The following is a 19,948-nucleotide window of genomic DNA, read 5'->3' on the forward strand; positions in this document are numbered from 1 at the left end:
TCTGTATTACTTCCTCAGCTTACACGAATCATTCTCCTGCAAGACCTTTTAACATCTGTGTCCCCCACGCCTGAATCAGCTGCTTCTGTTGACTTGGCGAGGACTCCCAAATGCTACAGAGAACATATGGTCAGAGCGTGCCTCTTTCTGTTACGAGACAGTGAAATTTCTCTGCAGATTTTTACAGATCGGAAGCGGGGCAGATCTCTGATATGAAGTGTTCTGAGACAAATGCTGACATTGGTGAGGCTGAGTGGAGATCTTACGGCACCGAGAGCGCAGGACAGGTAGCAGGCATGTCGAGGGCTTGGCACCACGCTCCTGGACTGGCTGCAAGACGTGTGGGTACCAAGCCAGGTACCCACAGGAAATGGGTAAGTCACTAATGATGATGATAATGCTGGCATCTGAAAGTGAAGACTGAAAAACACGATCTGTTTATGATACTTCTGAGTCAAAAGCACACAGCAATGATAGAAAAAGCAGTCCCTGACGGCCTGCTGCGTGGATCCAGGGGAGTGTGCAGGATGAAGGGCTGGGGGAATGACGGATCAGGGTTGAGCAAGGGCTGGGTCTGGCGGCGTGATAAACTACACTCAGTGTCAGGGCACGCGGGAGTATCAGCGTCAAGGCGTATCAAGAGATCTGTGGTCCTGCCCCAAGCAGGACGAGGTCCTGGCTGCCCCAGGGGTGCGCGCAGGCGGCATGTTCCAAAGCAAGAGATACTTTGGTAATGAGCATCTATCTCAGAGGAATGCGTGCCTCCAATTCCTTGAAGCTTTGCAGCAGGTAATGCCTGCGCTTGAGGGACACGGCGCTCACTCTTCGCTCTGCTTCAAGCAACCTCCGACGGGCACCTGCGACGGCTCCTGTGCCGAAAGCGAGCCGCAGGCCGCGGCTCACCAGGACGATAAAAGAGCCGATCCTGAAGAGCAACGCCTGTGCGCTCCCTGACCCGCAGCGGACCTTATTTCTTCCTTTTGTCACCCAAACCCTTCACCCACCGGGCACGGGGGGCTGCCCCTCAGCGCTCGCCCCGCGGTGCCGGGGCACCCCCAGCCGCCGGCGCGCCGTGCTGGAGGCCACCAGAAGTTTCCAGCCGGGCAGCTCGGCGGCCGCCTCCCTCCTCCTCCTCCTCCTCGTCGTCTCCGTCCCCTCCCCTTTCCCCTCCTCCGCCGGCCGGCGGCGATTTCCAGACACTTCCAGCCCCGTTCCCCCGCCCGCCCCCCGCCCCGCGGCGGATAAAGCGGCGGGGCCGCGCTCCCCGCCCGGCACTCGGCGCATGGCCCGGCCGCACCATGAGCGCCGCCGCTCACTCCCCGCTGCTCCAAACCGAGGGCGGCTCCGACCCGCTGCCCCCCGGCTGGGAGATCAAGGTGGACCCCCAGACCGGCTGGCCTTTCTTCGTGGACCACAACAGCCGCACCACCACCTGGAACGACCCCCGCCGCCGGGGGGAGGCGGCCAAGGTAGGGCGGGGGGCGCCGGGGCTGGGCTGGGGGGGGGGGGGCGCGGGTCGGGGCCGGGCCGGGGGGTCCCCGCCGAGCGCAGGGCGGTGCGGTGAGGCCGGGAGCTGCCTTTTGTCTCTGACGCACTGCAGGCCCTTTTTTGTGCATTAAATCACCCGATACCTCGGCCCTGTAATGTTTATTTAAAGTTGGTCAAGTCCGCCCAGCATTTGTTGGTTGGTTGGTTTTTTTTTGTTTTTTTTTCTTGGCTGCGAATAAAGCCCGAGCGGCGAAGAGCGTTTCAGAGCAACCCGACCTGGGCTCGTCAAGATTTTTATTCCTTTTTATTTTTTTATTTTTCTTTTGGTCTGGTTATAAACCGTCCCAGTCACTTCACTCTCTGGTTCAGTTTTGTCTGCGGGTGTGCTTGGGGAAAATCCCATCCGAGTCCAAATATGTCCATGGCTGAGGGGAGCGGGGCTGGGATCCACCAGGGCCCTCAGACACGGCTTTTTCGAGCCAAACTCCCGAGTTTTCGGAAGTTAACAGCCGCTTGACCTGCGCTAGCGCCTTCCTAATGCGATGACTAGACAGAAAGTGCTGGAAACTTGAGCCGGAGGAGAAGTTGCCAGCCTGGTGGAAAACCAATTCCCGTGGGCTTCTCTCGCGTTTCTCCGCGAGTAACGTCGCTTTCGCCCCGAGTGCGCCCGACTCGGCAGCCTCGCCTTAGCTCTTGCCACCCCACAACGCGGGCAGTGGCGAAGAACCACAGCCCAGCACCCTTCGGCCGTCCTCACCACCTAAAATGTCGCCCGTCACCGCTGTCAGGACGAGGCCCTGCCGTGCCCAGGAGGATCGCTCCCCCGGGACCGCGGTGCTGGCCGAGGGCTGTGTGGAGCCCCGTCTGGCCAGGAGCCCGCAGCCGCCTCCCTCAGCTGCCAGCCGCGGCTCCGGGCCCGCTGGAAGGAGCCGGCCGCCGCCTGGACGTGGCGCGTGTGGAGCCCGAGGAGCTGGCAGCCCGCAGCCCGGCAGCAAAAGGGCTTTGATCATCGTGACACGGCTCGTGGCCGGGCTAACGCTGACAGCGGCCCTCGCATCGGTGTTTTGGGCAAGGAGAACCTCGAGGCTGCTTGGTGTGGGGGGAGAAGCGCTGCCTGGGCTGCCATTTTAAAAATAAGCCTCCCCCCAAGACGTATTGTGTGTCAAACATCTCGCGTACAGCCTTTGGAAGGCACCCGGTAACTTCAAAACGTGTCTTCAACATAACTGTTACAACTTGATTTTTTTTCCCCTGTAGCCACGTATAAAACACGAGGATCAAAGCACTAAAGAAATAAAAGAACGTAATATTTGTTAAAACACTAATTGCCCATTTTATGAGTGCAGACTTAAAAGAAATGAAGGGGCTGTGGTTTTCTAGCATCCTGCAGCTAAAGCCAGGTAACTTGGTGCAGCTGCAGTCACAAAGTGCTCTTTGAAATTGAGGAAGTGAGTTGTAATTGACGAAACATATCCCTTACCCCATTTTCATCTGAATTCTGAACTACATAATTCTAGTAATAATGCAAAAATCTTAGAAAAACTTAACTTGATAATGTGAGTAGTGAGACTGGCATAAGGAAAAGTGCTTTAACTCCTTTTTGGAGCTGCTGTCTTCCTGGTGTAATGAGGTACCTACTAACACTGGCTGTTACGGCAATAAAAACAGTAAATAGCATGCTTTTCATAACCATAAAGCATACTTGAGCAGAAAAGCATGCTATTTACTCAAAGGCTTTTGTTATGGAAATACCACTTGAAACTAACCCATTTAGGAGAAAAGTCACTTTTAAGCTGCATTTGATAACTGTATGAAAACAGGATTTGAAGTGCTCTAATGGATCAGTGCTCTTTTTGAGTGGGTGCCTGAAACAAAACATTTTCAGCCCTATCTGCTGTAAAATCTGTGGTAATGAAAAGCGCCTCCTCTCCTGCCAACTTGCAAGGGTTGTTACAGAGAAAGTTGCACCTGCTTTTGAACTGGTTTTGTGGAATACACTTCTTTTTCCAAACAGCAAAATCTATTATTGCTCGCTGTAAGCAGGAACTTGTATGCTTTGGGACTGTTCAGAGGGAGGGAAATGCTTCCAGAGGTGGTCATAGAAAATTGTTGCGACTTCTGGTGACAGAAGTAGTGGGTAATGGTGATGTGGTAAGGCCGTTTGTTACAGCCTAGAGTTAAGAGCGTCTGTTTGAATTAATGAATGGCCTCTGAAATCTTCCGTTCCTCGCAGTACCAGTTTATTTCACGAGTAGGGATACTAAGCAAAAGAATCTCAGAATCAGACCCAAAGGAAGTACTTCTCTTCCTAAATAATATTTTCTTAGCTAAATGGTGCCAAAGAAGACAGATTAGCCAGTGACTCTGAATTTCCCATCCAGTGGTGGTTTTTAAATGCATTTGATTCTTTTTTTACCTGAACAAGGATAAAATTACAGATGTAGGCACAAGGTATTACTATCTTTCTCAGTTTCCTAATTCTTAGTCTACTTTAAATGAGAATTTAGGGGGTTTAAGAGCGATCAGAGAATTGCAAAAGCTGAGGATGTGTCAGACCATGTCTTTTCAAGGATGATGATGCAGAGACAAAACTGGTACTGACTCTGATGCATTGCTTTCGTTAGTGAAACAAGTGTGGTTTTGATCCCCTTTGTGATGGTCCTTAAACCTTTACAACGTGTTTCTCCTTGCTTTCTCTGCTGAATAGTCATTCCCTTTTTAAGGAGACCTAGGTACAGAAATGAGCTATCACCCTGCAGGTGGGCAATGAATGGAGCACGGGTCTGAAGCTAACTGAGCTTTTTTTAGCCGAGTGATCCAGCTGAGGCAGCGTTAATAACAGTGCCATCTTTAACTAATCATTGATCCTGGTCTCCTTACTTACTCTAGGTTTAACACGTGTAACTATGCTGACTGCAGTAATTGTACCATATATATTATTGGGTAAAACAAGAAATGGCTCTCTTAAAATTTTAACCCATGACAGAGCCATTTTAAATGGAGCTGGATCTTAACTTTACATTTAAGTATGTAGTTTCCATACATCATTGAGATTCAGGTGGCTTTCTTTCATTTTTCTTGTTCAGTTTGGCCTTTTATTTAACCGTGCAAAGGTTGTGTGTCCTTGTGCACGTTTATCCCAGCTATTTGTATGAAATCACTGCAGTATCAGGCTGGACTAGGGAGGCCTTACTGAGAAAGAATAGAAAATCTCTTACCGTACGTACTCCAATGAGAAATAAGCCATGACTTTGCAGATGACTGCAAAACATTTACTATCCAAACCTCTTGGTAGACTAATGATTTTCTTTCAAGTGTCTAATTAGTTAATAGCAAGTCATCTTAAAGGTACAATCAATATCACGAAGTGTGTGTATATGCTTATTTTTTTACTAGCAGCATCACTGTTTCTCCTATAATTTCTTTGCTAGGATTATTGATTTTTGTATGTTTGTCTGTTTTTCCTGTGCTAAGTTACGCTGACCTACAGCAGCATACTTTCCTTGAGGCTGTCTCATGTTAAATTGTTACTTGGTGTTCCCCAAAGTGTTGATCAAAGGAGGCTATGTTTTAAGAATGAAAACATAGCAAGGCTTGTATAAATATGTATTGATGCCCGTTCCGTGTAATGTTCCCACATGCAGTAAACCCAATGGGAAATGCTGTGACTAAAAATAGACCGAAGGAATTGACTGTGCTGAGCTTCACTGAAGGCACTGATGGTGATCGATAGCTTGCTAACGCCGTAGGTTTGAGCCTGGCTGGCTGGAAGAGCCTTTATGTCTGGGAACAGTCATAAAAGCGGTATATTTATTGGCTGCAAGTGGCGCATCGGCCTAAACAAAGCGGGGGAAAGGCATCTTAATCTATTACTGATGGATGCTGTAGTGTTCATGGAACAGCTCGCTACGGCTCAGTTCCTGTCCTCACCCTTGCTGTTAATTCATGACTGTTGCATCTCTTTTCTCTCTGCTTCCCCAAATAAGTCTTAAGTCACTCGATTCCCATCTCTTTAGCAGTGAACTTATTTTTGAGTGCTGACTTGTCATGTTCAACTTGACTGAAAAATTCTTGGTAGACCAAATTAGAAATTGCATTGAAATTTCAGTAGAGCCTCTCTGAACCTCTGCATCTTTTGCAGTGGTTCACATCAGTGGAAGGGAATGTCAGAAAAAATAACATTTTAACTCCGTTTTACCTGCACTGTCTTTTTTTTTTTGTATATTACTTATGCTGATACGCATTCTGTTACAGTCAGGTTTACAGTTCACCCATTCCTTAATAAATTAGTTACCAGGTTAGAAATGTATATATAAAATGTACGATATAGAGAACTTGGATAATTACCAGTAGGAGACTTCTGGAGGGTTGTGTGCCAGCTTTGTCCAAGCTCCCTGAAGCTGCTTTATGTACCTATTTTAAACCTGACTTGATAGAACATGGTAAACAGCGAAATAACTTACGGAGATAACAATTAAATGAAAATGAGGGGTAGGTCAGATCAGAAATAAGGAAAAGGAATTGAAATTAAACTAGAAATAACGTGGCAGTGTTTGGGATACCATGCAAGAGGAAAAGTAGGAAAGACCTTAATTCTCGGTTCTGCTCAAGTCCCAACACGGCGTGCCTTTTAGATGAAGGAGAAAGGAAGAGTTCTTGTGCCAGCTTTCTTAGCTAGGAATCATTTTTTAACACCTATAACGTATACACAGGCATGACTTTTCCATAACCACATGGCAAAAATAGAATTGTTCGCACTTGAACCATGATAAGGCAGATAACAATCCAATATGCTCTGGGGTATACAGACAGGATCATTCTCTAGGTAAGCGCTGTCTCCACCTCTTTCTGCGGCAGATATGCCTCTCGTTGTGCCAAGCTAAATAGAAATCTTTAACAGAAGAAACGGCTTGTTCACAAATTACACTACTTAATTAAAGATGAAAAATGTATCTTCAAGTATTGTGCAGAAGCTGTTTTAAACCTTTTTATCTCCTTGGTTTTAGAAGCAGGAAAATGAGACGCAGGGTGGTGAAGCAACTTGCTGACATCACCCAGTAGGTCAGGTAGCACAAAAACATATTTTTATGGCTGATGGCAAAGCCTTATTTGATAAATAGGGTGCAGCGCAGCAAGTGCTTTTATAGTGTTGGAAAATTGCTGCTCAGGGAAGTGAAGCCTGAAAACTGCTGGGTGCCACATGACATCCAGATGAAAATGTAGACCCTCGCTATAACCTATGGAACTCATGACTGACTTTTCAGCTAACAACTTACTCTTTTTTTATGGGGGCACTGTTTTGCTGCTTCTTGAGGCTTATCCTTCCTTCTGTGTTCCGAACTCTGGCTCACAGCTGACGGCAGGAAAGCGATAGCTTGGCCACCTGCTCCGTAGGTAAGCCGGCAGTGAGCAGAAATTGGGAAACAGGCAACGTCATGCTCATGGGCCTGGACAAGGACTTGTCTGCCAGCCCTTCAGAGGGCTTTCCCTCAAACCTGTGCATGGAAGCCGTCAGGATGGGTGACACCAGTTGTCCGAGAGCTCAGTGCTCCTGCCCTCTTGGGACATGTTTGGGTTGGCCCCTGTGTGTGGGCCAGCTCCCACTCGCAGGCATGAAGGTGAAACATCTTCCTGCCACGCCAAGATGGCATTGTAGCCTGAGGAAGAGTCATCTTTGTGATCAAAAAAGAGCAGTTGCAGTTCCTGAAACAAGATAGGTCTCGCTCAAAGATAGCTGACAGGTTTGCTCCAGTAAGGCTGTCGGCTCCGAAAAGCTTAAGTTTAGATTTCTCCTTCGATTTTTACTAGTAATTGTTCGTTTCTAATGACATCATTGTGTCCCATCAGTTAGATCATCCATTAATGTACTACCTGTATAATACAACACGATAATTACAAGAGAGAACAAAAGGCCTATTTGCCTACACAGGTGTATGTTGTGAAATAAAAGGCAGCATTCAGCAAATAAAACATCAAAAGCAGCTCAGTGTATAAATAAGTTGCATGATGTGACCGACACGAAGGTCTACTGAGACAGCTCATGAGGCTAAGCTTATTCATGGTTTCCTTCAGTCATTAGCTAATGATATCTTGCTGAAATGCCTGTGTGCTCAGTGTATTTATTTGAGCACAAATTGTGAGTAAAAGAATGAGAATGCAGAAGCCTTCGGTGCCTGAAACAGCAGCAGGAAGTTACGGGTCAGCGCCGAGAGCAAATCGCTGTCCACTGTGCCACGTGGGTAATTCCCCAAGAAGTACTAATGAGAGAAAACTTGGTTGTTGTATTTCAGTCACTTACTGTAGTTACTTGTTCTGTTCCAAAAGAACATGATAGTACTACTTGCTTTCTGAAAATACAGGATCTGGGCTTAAAATCACACAGGGTGTGTGCTGTCCGGTCAGAATTTGTCAGCTGCTGGCACTTTCTCAGTCACTGGAGCAACCAGGGTACTTTAATTTGCTTGATACTCCTTAAAGCAGCAGCTTAAAAGTTCAGAACCGTACTGAAGTCAAGAGACCTGCTTGCATACAGAAAGACACTTTATCACTTGGTAACGTTCATAAAACTCACGTTCCTTTGCTGGATAATATTTACAAAACAAGTATAACTTAAATATTTGAACTTTTGCTCTGCAACAGGTATGGAGATGCTATATGTATGTATGCTTTGGAAAACTGGATTTACTGTACTGCAGGTAATACCTGTACAGTTTAAGAAAAATGCTACTGTGTGACGGTAGCAAAATCACTTCTCTTTCTGTAGGACATTCTGGCCTAAGAGGAATTAAAAATGTATTTTACCAGCAGTTTCAAAAGGGAGATTCCCAGCTTGATACAACCTTTCAAGTAACCTGGTTTGTGTGCAGAATACTGACGAGCTTCCTGACGTTGGCACAGCCACCTGGATGACTTCACGGTGGTTTGCTAGCATAAGCAGAGAGGGACGCTGCAGGTTTCTGTGATTCTGTAATAATACTTGGTCAGTCCTTGGAGCACGTTGGGCATTAGGTCACTGTCTGTCCGGATGGACAGTACAGCTGTGCAGGGAGCTTGGTGGCAAGGTTCTCTCTCCTGTGCTTTTCCCCAGTGGCACAGCGTCAGAGCTCGCTTAATCCGTGAGTGAGTTTGAGGATTTTAGCGTCGCTCCTGGCTGTGCCCTTCCCATGGGAAGCCAAGTGTAGGATGTGGGGGTATGAAGCGTTTTTTCCAGTTGCACAACTCGTGCTGGCTGCACCTCCCCGTGCTGTGGTGATGACCTCAGGACAGAACTGCCTGTCCCCTTCCCACGAGGTAGGATCGCTCCCGAGCTCATCTTCTCCATGCCTTGGCCTGTGTGGAGCAGCTCCTGCAATGGCGCGGTGCAGCTGAGTTTCTGTGGCTCTCTGAGCTACCCGAGGCGTAGGCTGGGGCTGGTTAAAATTTCTGAGCTTCCTGGGGGAGTTTTTGTTAATTCTGTGCTCCCTCCTTTCTTGGGGATTCTGTCTCTTAAATACAAAGAGAGTTTGTGATCACTGTGGGGTCTTGTGATCACTGTAGGGTTCTGCCGGTTATGGGGACCTTCCTCAATATGCTGTTGCTTATAATTACTCCATTTCATTGTAAAAAGTACTCCTTGTTTCCTTGGGTGAGGGGAAGAGGAATTTTCTTAATGCAGTAACAGAAGCTGTGTTCTTGCTGGTTGTATTTCCACCAGGAAGGATGGTAGACTAAGACTTCTAAAGCAAAAACAAATAGATTTCAACCGGTGATATCTTTTATGGTGATTTGCATTCGGTTTTGCTCCTGGACTGTTTCAGATAATGTGCTTGTGAACTTAGCAAGCAAAAGCCATCTTTGTGAGAGGGCAAGTAGAAACCAAAAATGGAAGGTTTTGCTCTCTGAGCTGGCTGTGCTGTGAAATTTGGGAATTGAAGCATTCAGAGAGGATCCACAAACGCCTCGTCCCCAGCGCTGCAAGGAGAGTTCTCCAGGGCCTGGTCCCGCTCCCTCACGCTGTGCCCAGACACACCCGAGTTTCTCCTGAGCTCTTCCCCAACCTGTTTGTCAGGGTTGGAAAGAGGCTCTCCTGCACAAAAACAACTTTATTCCTTATTTTTTGGAGGGGCTGAAAGCATATGTGGGCATATCGGGAGCTGTGTGCTTGTGCTGTTGTGCTCGTCATTAAGAGTGAGCCTGACTCTCTTGGAGCCCCCTCAGCCGCCTGCCCCAAGGCCTCGTCAGCCCCGTCCCCACATCCCAGCGCTGTTCCCCGCGCAGGGCGTTTCACCACACACCAGTTCTGTGTGCTCACGGATGTGTGAAACCAGGGGGAGAAAGGGAACAGGAAAGGAGGAGGAATGTGGAGAATGTGGCGATACGAACTGGCTAACATCAGCAGCCGTTTATGGAGTTCGGCATTAATTACGTGCTGAGGAGAACAGCGTGGATCGGGGAGAGGAGCGGTGAGGAGGAGGGCGCCTTCCCCCTGTCCGATCTGCCTGCCGCAGCGCTGTGGTGCTGGGAGACAGGGCAAAGCTGTGTTTGTTCCCGAATTATGGACTGCTCCCATCTGACTACTGCTAAGTGACAGAAAACCCCTCAAATACAGGGGAGGAAAAGCCTGGAACCAGCTCTGCTGTAAGAATAAATGAGGAATTACAAGGGTATAGTTGACGCTGTGGCTCTTAAAGAGGGGGCAGTGAAACTTGCCAAAAAATTTGCTTCAGACATGAACTGAACAGTTTCAAAAAGCAGTCCAACCTGATTTTTCGTCAGTTTTAGGCCACTTGCTTTTTTTTCACCCACTCTGGAGCTGCAGAGGCAGACCTGTCAGGTTGCTGCAATGGTTCAAAGCAAGGGCAGCCTGAAGGGGCTGGAAACGGAGATAAGGGGGGGCCAGGCTCCTAGGAGGAGTCTCATGGAGGCCGCGACAGCGATACACCGAGAGTGCTGAAGCCTTGACAGGGATTTATGGCTTAGCACAGCTCCAGGAGACCGAAGGGCTCGTCTCCAAACGGAGCAGCTCAAAACGCCGCAAACCCTTCTCTTGTTAGGGCACGGGCGGGTGTTGCTGCAGGGTCTGGCAGTGCCCGGCGTGAGCACATCCCCTTTTTATAGCAGCTAGGGGCTTCGCCGGTCAAGCAGAACGGGCGATCAGTCATCGGGGTCCCGAGGCCCCCAGGCCGTCGGCTCTCGGCGGGCGCAGGCAGCTTCCCGGCGGAGTGAACTGAAAATGAGTCATCTGCCACGGTGCCGCGCTGGGCATGAGATCATCCCGTGCTGTGGCTGGAAACGCCAACCGCCTCGCTTCTGCCGGCGAACTTTCTAGGCCTGCCTCTCCTCCGTGCCTTCTCCAGGGCTTTTCCTTCGCTCGTGGAGGGGTTTTAATCAGCCAAAGGGAGTGCTTGTGGCTTTAAACTTCTTCCTTTCTGTACTCGTTGTCTTTATTTTATTGACTTATGTAAATAATAGCATTTATTCTCTGCTTCACTGCTGACAGAATTTGTCAGAAATCCCTTTTAAAGGGACAGTGTCAAAGAGGAGGAATAGTCAAAATCCTACTGTTAAAGTAGTTCTTAATGAATCAGTATACTAATGTGTACAGAAGCCGCATAAACGAAATATTTTTGCTGTTTAAACACCTCTTTAAAAATAGGGTTTCTAACACTTGCACCATATGTCCCCTTATTAAATTCTCCTCTTACTGAATAATGACATTACCCTCTGAATGACAGAGGTGCTTGTTACATGATCTGACTTAGAGATACATCTGGAACTTGGCCCTAGCGGGGCCTCAAAATAGAATGACCGGAGCAGGAAGAACTTACTAGAGGACTTGTGAGGGATCTTGGTACAAACCACTTCCACCCTTGCCAGGGCTTTGACATTGTCCAGTGAGCGTACTTGGGCAACACAGGGACTTATTCTATGTTGCTTTCCAGCATTTTCTTCCTTATTATGCTATCCCGCCTTCCCCTCTCCTTAATTACTGAAGTAGATCCTCTCTTAGCTGCAAGTGAATGTAGTCTTCTGAATGAGGCCATACCAACAGATATTGCTCTTCTGATAAGATTAGGCTTCCTTGGAAGTTTCTTTCCAGTCTTATCTGTAGCATGGGGTGGATTTGGAGAGATGCTATGAGGAAACAGCTCTGCTGTCCCACAAGCACCTATGTAAATGAGCGTGGCACTGCTGAGGCGGCCGGGCTGGTGGCTGTATGCAGGTAGGGCATGCTGAAGAAGAAACCTGCTGTAAGGTGGCAGGGCTTCTAAAGCCTGAGCTGGTGCTGCCAGGAGTGGGGGAGAACAACCCATTGCTGAGCAGGCTGCTCAGCTTTCTGTCATGCCTGCAGATCTGCCAGCACCTGCAGAAAGTGCTGGGATGGGCCCGAGAGCGACCGAACTTCTCGTGCCGAGCTGTGCTTAGGGCAGACCTCTAGGGCTGCTTTATCTTACGTGAGGTATTGAGCTGAGCTACCAGTGAATGCTATGTGATGTTTTTAACTTCCAGGATGGCCAGTCGTCGGCAAACGGTCCGTCTCGCGATAGTCCCAAGCAGCTGCCAGCACGAGAAGGCAATGTGGTGTACCCCAAGCTCCGGGCTGGCTACATCCCCATCCCGGTCATCCACGAGGGCATCGACGGCAGGCAGCAGCACCCCTGCTTCTCCGCTCAGCAGCCTGGCGCGCAGCGATTCAAGACAGAGGCTGTGCCCACCGCGGCGCAGGCGCAGACACCGCTAAGGGGGGCCTACGCCGGCCCCGAGTCCCCTCCAAGGGGACCGGCCGAGGCTTCTCAGGCAGATAAACAATGTGGACAGACAACGGCAGCTGCAGCAGCCCAAGCTCCGGCCACACACGGACCTGAGGTAACTTGTCAGTACTGCTAGGGTGTGTTTGCAGAGGTCTTTGCAGCATGTATGACCTGAATGTCACACGGGTAGTTTATCCCTCAGAAAGCCAAACCTGCCACAGGATTACATTTTCCCAATACTTCCCGGGTATTAAAATGCAAAAGTGCAGAGTCATTTCAGCAGAAGGATTCAACATTTTTCTGGCATCGCCAGCTTTTGTTCTCAAGTGATTTCTGCAGAAACAAGTGTATGTAAATGGCCTCTGAGTGGTGCAGGTCCTCCTACAGCAGATGAGGATTGTTTTACAGCTTATACCGGTTACCCCGCACTGGGAACACAGGCAAGTCTCTTGTGCTCTGCACAGTGAGGAACTGTGAGGTGAACTGAGTGAGAGACACAAATACAAGTGTCAGTTAACTAACAGTCAGGGCCACTTCAGAAATTGCACGGTTCTGCTTTCCAGCTTAGTGCTCCAGCTTTATTAAGTGTGTAGACTTACTTACATACAGCTCTAAAAGTGAATGGTGAAATACTTCTGTCCTTCAGTTGTATGTTAAAATGCTTTAAAACCACAAACTCCTTTAAAAAGAGTCACCCTGCTTGCTTTGCATTTCAGAAGGTAGGATTTTGGTTTGCCTGTTCTCTCTAATTAGCGGAATCGGGATTCATGTAACATACTGAAATATTTGCTTCTCTTCTATTCGAAGTAAGATGAGCAGAAAGCTCAGCCTTTATCAATCTGAAAACATATACTCAATTCGGCATGTCAGCAGTGGCAGATTTTCCTCTAAAACCTGTTTTGAGTCTGAACAACATAATTAAAATTCTGCTAGCAGTTTCCCCAGCAGTCTCAGCTATCGACGCTTTGCCCATGCAGTACCAGGACAAGAGGCTCAATTTTTCCTTCTCTCAACACCATGCAGCTGAGACTGTGCTTTGTGTTACAAGCAGAATTACTTCAGGAACAACCTGTCTGCTGTGCCTTGTGTGCTCAGACAACTGCTGAGGAGCAGAGAACTCGCTGTTACAAACTTTAGGTGGCATGGACACTAACTGAGCAGAGCCTGTCACCTTTCTCTTAAATCCAACATCGACAAGGCTGCCAGTATTGCCAGTGATATGTACAACAATAAAAAGCAGCATTTATTTAAGGTCCCTGCATCATAGGCAGCACCAAAAGAGGTCTTGTTCCCCATCCTCTCCTGCCTTGTGTGCCCTTCTCTTGCTTCCAGCTGCGTTGTCCTGTGCTCTCCTCTGTGCCACCTCCAGTCTTACCTGGCCTTTCACTGAGCCGTGTAACAAACACATCAGGAAATATTCTTTTTTTCCTCATTCTTAATGACTTAAAGTGGTCAGAGAATAGTCTGATAGCTGCTGGAGTTGGGGCAAAGTAGGTGATGGACTGGCATAGCAGGAGGAGGGAGGGAGCTGTGAGCAAACGAACTGCCTTTCCCCAAATTCTGTAGACCCATAACCTGAAACACGCTAGCAGATGAATTCTGCAGCATCTCCAGTGCTTGCTCCTGCTAGCAGCAGGTCTAAGCTAGCGCAGCTATCATCGCTGGTACCAAGGGGGCTAGCATGTTGGAAGGTCTTACAGCGGGGAGAAAGGGAGCATTAGCCACATGCGCATTGCCAAAGCCTGCTACCAAAGCACATGCTTAAAAAATAAATAAATCTGTTAGCGTGATCTGGATCAGAAGTGTAAACTTTGTGTGCCTCTATTAGTGGTTTGTTTTTGTCTGCAGCATATAATTTGTTTGCTTAACTTCAGTTTGCCTCAAATTTAACAGGTTTAGACAGGAACAGCCATGTAAAAGCAGCAAACATTCTGACTGAGCATCCACTCCCTGCTTATTTGAGGGCTGGGAATGCTGTAGCTCAGGTTTCTACTTGTTATAATGATGCTCTCTCACAACTGTGGTTTGTCTAGTGAGGCAAAGAAAGAGACCGAGGAAGTGGATCCTTTGCATGCCGGAAACACTAGTTCAAATTCCATGACCATCTCCCTCTCGCTTTGGAAATGAAAAGTACTACAAGCCAAAATGGTTAAAACTTAATAATGGATTTTGTTTTCATGGCAGCCTCAGTCTCCTGGAGCTCCTGATTCTCCAACGGTTTCCTCTCAGTCGTCTGGCAGATCCAACGCAGGAAGCCATCAGCTTCCTCGTGGTTATATTTCAATTCCTGTGATCCACGAAAATATCCAAAGGCAACCATCGCAAGTCTACCATCAGGCCCAGAAGACACACTACCCTGCCCAGCAGAGTGAATACCAAGCCCACCAACCAGTGTTTCACAAAATTCAACCAGATGACAGGGAGCCTAAGACAACACGAGCGCAGTCTCCATTCAGAGTGTCTCAGAGAGGTTCATCAAGCCGTGAAAGTTCACCTGCCAGAGTTACCACCCAGATACAGTCCCCAGCTCCCATCAGAGTACAGACAGTTGTAGACAGACCCCAGGTATGTAGAGTGGGGAAGGTTCTCACCTGCCACTTACCTCGGTTAGCCACACTGGGCTCGAGCTGAAAAATTGGCTCATGCCAACAGGTACATGAAGGCATAGAAAGCATTCTCCATTTCTTAAACACACGGAGATCCTGAGATAATGGTGGCAGCAAGCTGCCTCTCAACCTATCAGGATTCCGAAGCCTGATCACTGAAATATGTTAAGCAAATCACTTCTAACACAGTTTGTTTTTCTTCTCGTCAGAGTATAATTTGGTGTAATTATTCTGAGGTCATTGATACCGCATTGTGTTTGTGAAAGCAAATCAGGTCCATGAGATTTGTGGCAACTATGTAAATACACCTCATTAATGTCTCAGAACCACTGAGGAGAGCATCAGATACACAGAGTAATTTTCTTATGGAGAAAGAGGATCATCAAAATCTAGTCTTGAAGCTTTTTATTCTTCCTACATGAGGCATCCTCTTGCTCATAGATAAATATCCTGGAACAATTTTCTAACTTCCTCAGAGCAGACAAGTCCTACCTTTGTAATGACTCTTTAAATAATTTAGGACTAGGCTCGTACTTGATTGCTCTGTGTGTATGCTATCCTGGCATTTCAATATCTCAAACAAACCTTCGCCTGTCTAATGAACTAATAAATTTCACAGTGAGTATGACTGCCTTTCCTCTTCCCTAGTTCTGCCACTAAGTGCCAATATCTAGCATCCCGTATTGCATGTAATAACACTTGGGGTTCTTGATTCAGAGATTTTAAAAACGGATATTTAGACTTTAAAAGTGCTAGTTGTTTTGTTTGTTGAAACTGACGTTACAGGACTCCTGTAGGCTGTTCAGCTTTCCCCAAATGTATACCAAGAGTACTTCATACTCAAAACAAACAAACAAAAAAATCAGACTGTTTGAGACAAACTTCACACACCTCCTATTTTAGGAATATTCTGTTTGTAAATAGTCTCCATAACAGGAGGGAAGAACTAAATCTTGTTTCAAATTGTAAATACAGATAACTTTCTGAGAAGGACGAGTTGTAAATCTCCTTTTCTGGAATGCTTGATGCTAGTTGTCAAGTGTCAAGAATTCTTCAACACAAAATTACCTTTTACTAGGAATTTGACAAGTGAGTGTACAACACCCAACAATTCTCATTTCCTCCCTTCAGAGACTTCACATGGAAAATGACAGGAGCGGAATTAGTTTAGGATTTTTGAAAATTGGGTGTTAGGACAAAACAGTAAAAACTTCATTAGTGGCACATAAGTTAAAATGTTAGTTTATTTATAGGGTTGAGAATTTAAGCTCCATAACTGAATTATATGTTTAATAGGTAAATAGTAACACTGTCAGTGTGGGCTATTTATTTATCTGGCTTAAATATAAATGTAGGTATTTTACTTCAGCTATCTAAATCCACGAGAGAGAGATCTACTACCCTTCCAAAAAAAAACCTTATATGTGCATGAATAATGAAGGGGGTGGCAGATCAAGGAAAACACATATTGGAAAATTGGAATTCATGAGATAAGATTTCAAAATTCGATCAATTTTAAGAGATTTCTAATTTGATGACTGACTGTTACATCCATAATGATCCCAAGGATTGTCTCTAGTAGCTATGGTGTAATAAGATTTGCATGCAGAAGTTACTTTGTCAATACTCTAAAGATAAAATCAGCAAAAATAAGCATTAGCAAAAAATTAATACCTTAAACAGGAATGGGATGAGAGTAGCCCAAAAGATGATTAAAACCCAGCAAAGTACTGCTAGCTTTTCAAGAAATACTAGCTCTTAGTTGCTGACACACTAAGGATGAAATGTTGATGCCGAAGTCAGCTGCAGAAATCCTACTGACTTCAGTCAGGCTGGGACTTTGCTGTAATGTCCTATCTTACAAAACTGCTTGTAAGGCTAATTTTAATGAGTTGGTGGGTCAAAATTTAATGTTTTTGGTATTAGTACTCGCTGTAATAGCTTAAAAACAGTAACTGTGTGAACTCTTCAGCGCAGGGCTTTTTGTGTTTTAGAACACTGAAATACAGCAACAAACAGGGAAGAGTAATCATTTGGAGTGTGCTGAAATTTCCTTTCTGGAAGTACTGAAAATGGGTTGTTATTTCAAACTTGGTTTAAATTCATCACCAGGCATGAGGGAAAGTAACTAAAATTCACTGCTAATTGAGGATAGCAAGAGCAGTGTGGAACAAGACTCCTGTTGGGCTCAAAGGCCATGTGGCTCTGTTGAAGTCCCCACAGTTTGGACTGCACTTTATGGAGCAGAAGGGGAGGCTCACAGCTTGCTTATGCCTGCCACAGCTGAGGGTTGGACGGGCAAAGCTGTAGATTGTAACAGAAAGAGGAGAAGGGGAAACTTTCCTCTCTCTGTTCCTTCTGCTCATTCCTATTTCCTAGCTTTTTCACTTGCCTTGTTCTTACTCTGCCATTGCAAAGTGATAGGAGCCAAGACCACTCTAAGAGTTAAGGGAAGGGGGAAAAGGAGCTTGGGAGCACCTTTGCCTAATGCTTGGCAACAACCTATAATGAATGCATTTTCCATGTTTAAGTGCTGAGGCCTTTATTTTTCTTAAGAGCACCTGGTGGCTGTTATGGGTATTCCAATTTGAAACAGTTTGGCCTGGATTTCAGAAGAAAAGGTACTGGTATTTTCTGACAATTGAGGTGTTTTTTCTAGGAGATTTCAAATGAGGTACCCACAGTTAGGAATCTTTCCTAAAAAAAAAAAATATAATAATAATAAAAACAAAAAAAAATCTTTGACTAATCTTTGGCTTTTGTCAATTTTGTTACTTTTTAAATAGAGTAAGGAACATGGTTTATTTTGTTTCAACACAATTTTGTCTTCCTCACCAGGTTTCTCAGCAGCAAGCCCCACCTCAAGAGCTACCAAGACCATCTCCACCACCTGAAATCAAAATGGAAACCAAGGCAGTCCCACCACCCGAACCCGAGGTGCCTTCATCATACATCCCAATTCAGGTCACCCACCAAGAACCAGATTCTAAAGTACCGCCCCAGAAGCCTCCAGTTGTGGCAGAGAAAGCTGATAAAAAGGTTCCCTGCCCAGCTAAGGTGGTTCCCCCCCAGGAAAGGCCTGCTCCTGAAGAAGCTGCACCACCGAAGACAATGGAAACAGGAGAACCTCAAAAGCATCCCGGTGTTTTGAAAGTGGAGGCAATTCTGGAGAAAGTACAAATGCTTGAGCAGGCAGTCGACTCCTTTGAAGGCAAGAAAACTGACAAAAAGTACTTGATGATTGAAGAGTATTTGACCAAAGAGTTGCTAGCCCTAGACTCAGTGGACCCCGAGGGTCGTGCGGATGTGCGCCAGGCCAGGAGAGATGGTGTAAGGAAGGTCCAGAACATTTTGGAAAGACTTGAACAGAAAGCAGAAGATGTCCCAGAACCAGTTCAAATTGATGGACTTCAACCTACCTTGCCAGAGCCTAAGCCACCACAGGAAATCATGGAGATTGAACCTGTGGTAGTCAAGAGCAAGGGAGATACCAGTAATAAAGATGGTAAAGAGCAAACCGAAATGGAAAGGCATCCGCCCGAAACAAAGGAAGAAGTGTTTACCAATCTGGCCACCACGACAAACACACCTAATAATCCAACCGAACCCTAGTCACCTGCTGAAATTAAAAAAATCTCTCAAAAGACTTCATAACTTAAAGTGTGTTTAAGTGAATTTTAAGTTGCATGCATTTCCAGAGCTCTTTTCAACTGGTTTTTAATCAACATAGCAGCTTGGGACACAGTAAACACTTTGTGGGGGAAGGAGGGAGTTAGAAAGAAAGTAATGCATTTATCCTTTATTCTTACACTATGTAAAAGACATGTCTCAAAAATAAACCCTGTAAATTACTCTTTTAGGTCAGCTGAGTTGGGGGGGAGGAGGGGAACAAAAAAAGGAATGACTTCAGGGTTAATATTGATGCATGTTGGTTAGGGTGTATTCTTCTGCAGGTGATTTTTGTAAAATCAGTGGCCTGCATTGTCAGAATACCAGTCCTTCTATAAGTGTAGCCACTCTAACAGTAATGTTTTTATTTTTAATGTTCACAGTTGGGCACTTTAATGATGGATAGAAAGTGTGTAAGAAACTGTAGGGATATTTATGTGTGCAGGACTTCAATGCTATATTTTAAGAGGGAAATAAAATACTATAGAAGCCTAATTTAGTCTTGTGATTTTATGAGCTGGAAATGTAAGAGCAGCAATCGGTTTCAAATACTCTTCTAAACATACATATTTCTTCTGGTACACCATTGCAGCTGAAGTCTGACAGCTGCTTTCTCATCAAGACCAAAATATGCCTTTTTCCATTCGCTTGCTTCCTTTTAATTTCATTGTTATATCACATATGTGGATCGAGGAAAGAATTTGGCTTAGCTTTTTTTTTTTTTTTTTAAATCTTGTGTTTGTGGGAATCAGAAGTCAACAGAAATTTGCTGGTGCCTTACAGAAAAATTAGAACATCTTAATTTGTTCTGCAAACTCATTAGCCTCTTAGTAACAGCTACTGCTGAATTTGCAGCCAAACACAGTTTGTTTTGCAGAGCACTTTGAACACTGTGTATTAATTTCCAGCTAGAGACACTTTGTATTCATAGCACAATTAAGAAGTAATCCTCTCATTTCACAAACAGTTGAAGCATTACGTCGGGGTTGGTCTAAGTGATGAGGAAGATGCAGTTAAGCAAGGAATATAAAACGTACTTCGGCTTACATTCATGTAAAATGAAAGCAGCAGACTCAGACCAGTGTGGAATGATTGCAAACGAGAAAGGAGCCTTAACCGAACTCCAGAAATTTCTCTGGGCTTTCATTTGTAAAATGAATAAATCTTTTTTTTACATGATAGCTTATGTTTACAGCAGATGAGGTAAACTTTAGATGTTCAAGGCAATTGATTATTTAGGAAATCATACTCTGAATCATGGGATTAGGTTGGAAATTAGGTTTAAACCCATCTGAAAAGCTGGTTTTAAGAGGCAGGAGTGGTCATTTAAAATTGTTGCTCTTTATCAGAAGAATATAGAATTAAACTGTAATGCAATCGATGTTTTTAAATAACAAATGCACTGTGAACTGTCTGCTTAGTTGTAGGTAGAAGGTTGATGCTTCTTTTAGTTTC

The 19,948-nt window shown here is 45.7% G+C and overlaps 1 protein-coding gene across 2 annotated transcripts; it reads left to right on the forward strand.

The window, feature by feature from the left end:
- Nucleotides 1-1,188: 1,188 nt before the first annotated feature.
- Nucleotides 1,189-18,988, forward strand: BAG3 (BAG cochaperone 3). Of its 2 annotated transcripts, XM_080597416.1 has the most exons (4): nucleotides 1,191-1,469; nucleotides 11,977-12,333; nucleotides 14,403-14,783; nucleotides 17,663-18,988. In XM_080597416.1, exons 1-4 carry the CDS (start codon nucleotides 1,299-1,301, stop codon nucleotides 18,434-18,436), a joined length of 1,683 nt encoding a protein of 560 aa, XP_080453542.1. In that variant the 5' UTR covers nucleotides 1,191-1,298; the 3' UTR covers nucleotides 18,437-18,988. The 2 variants fall into 2 exon arrangements, with proteins under 2 accessions (XP_080453543.1, XP_080453542.1); XM_080597417.1 differs by lacking the exon at nucleotides 14,403-14,783 and having other exon boundaries at nucleotides 1,189-1,469.
- The last annotated feature ends 960 nt before the right edge of the window (nucleotides 18,989-19,948 follow it).

Source organism: Anser brachyrhynchus, assembly GCF_964034855.1.
Source record: "Anser brachyrhynchus genome assembly, chromosome: 6".
NCBI lineage: Eukaryota > Metazoa > Chordata > Aves > Anseriformes > Anatidae > Anser > Anser brachyrhynchus.

Bases quoted from the DNA above. Each gene is read 5' to 3' on its own strand.
- BAG3 (XM_080597416.1), top strand. From the start codon at position 1,299: ATGAGCGCCGCCGCTCACTCCCCGCTGCTCCAAACCGAGGGCGGCTCC. The intron at 1,470-11,976 runs GTAGGGCGGGGG...TTTAACTTCCAG, and splicing joins GCCGGGGGGAGGCGGCCAAG to GATGGCCAGTCGTCGGCAAA. The intron at 14,784-17,662 runs GTATGTAGAGTG...CTTCCTCACCAG, and splicing joins CAGTTGTAGACAGACCCCAG to GTTTCTCAGCAGCAAGCCCC.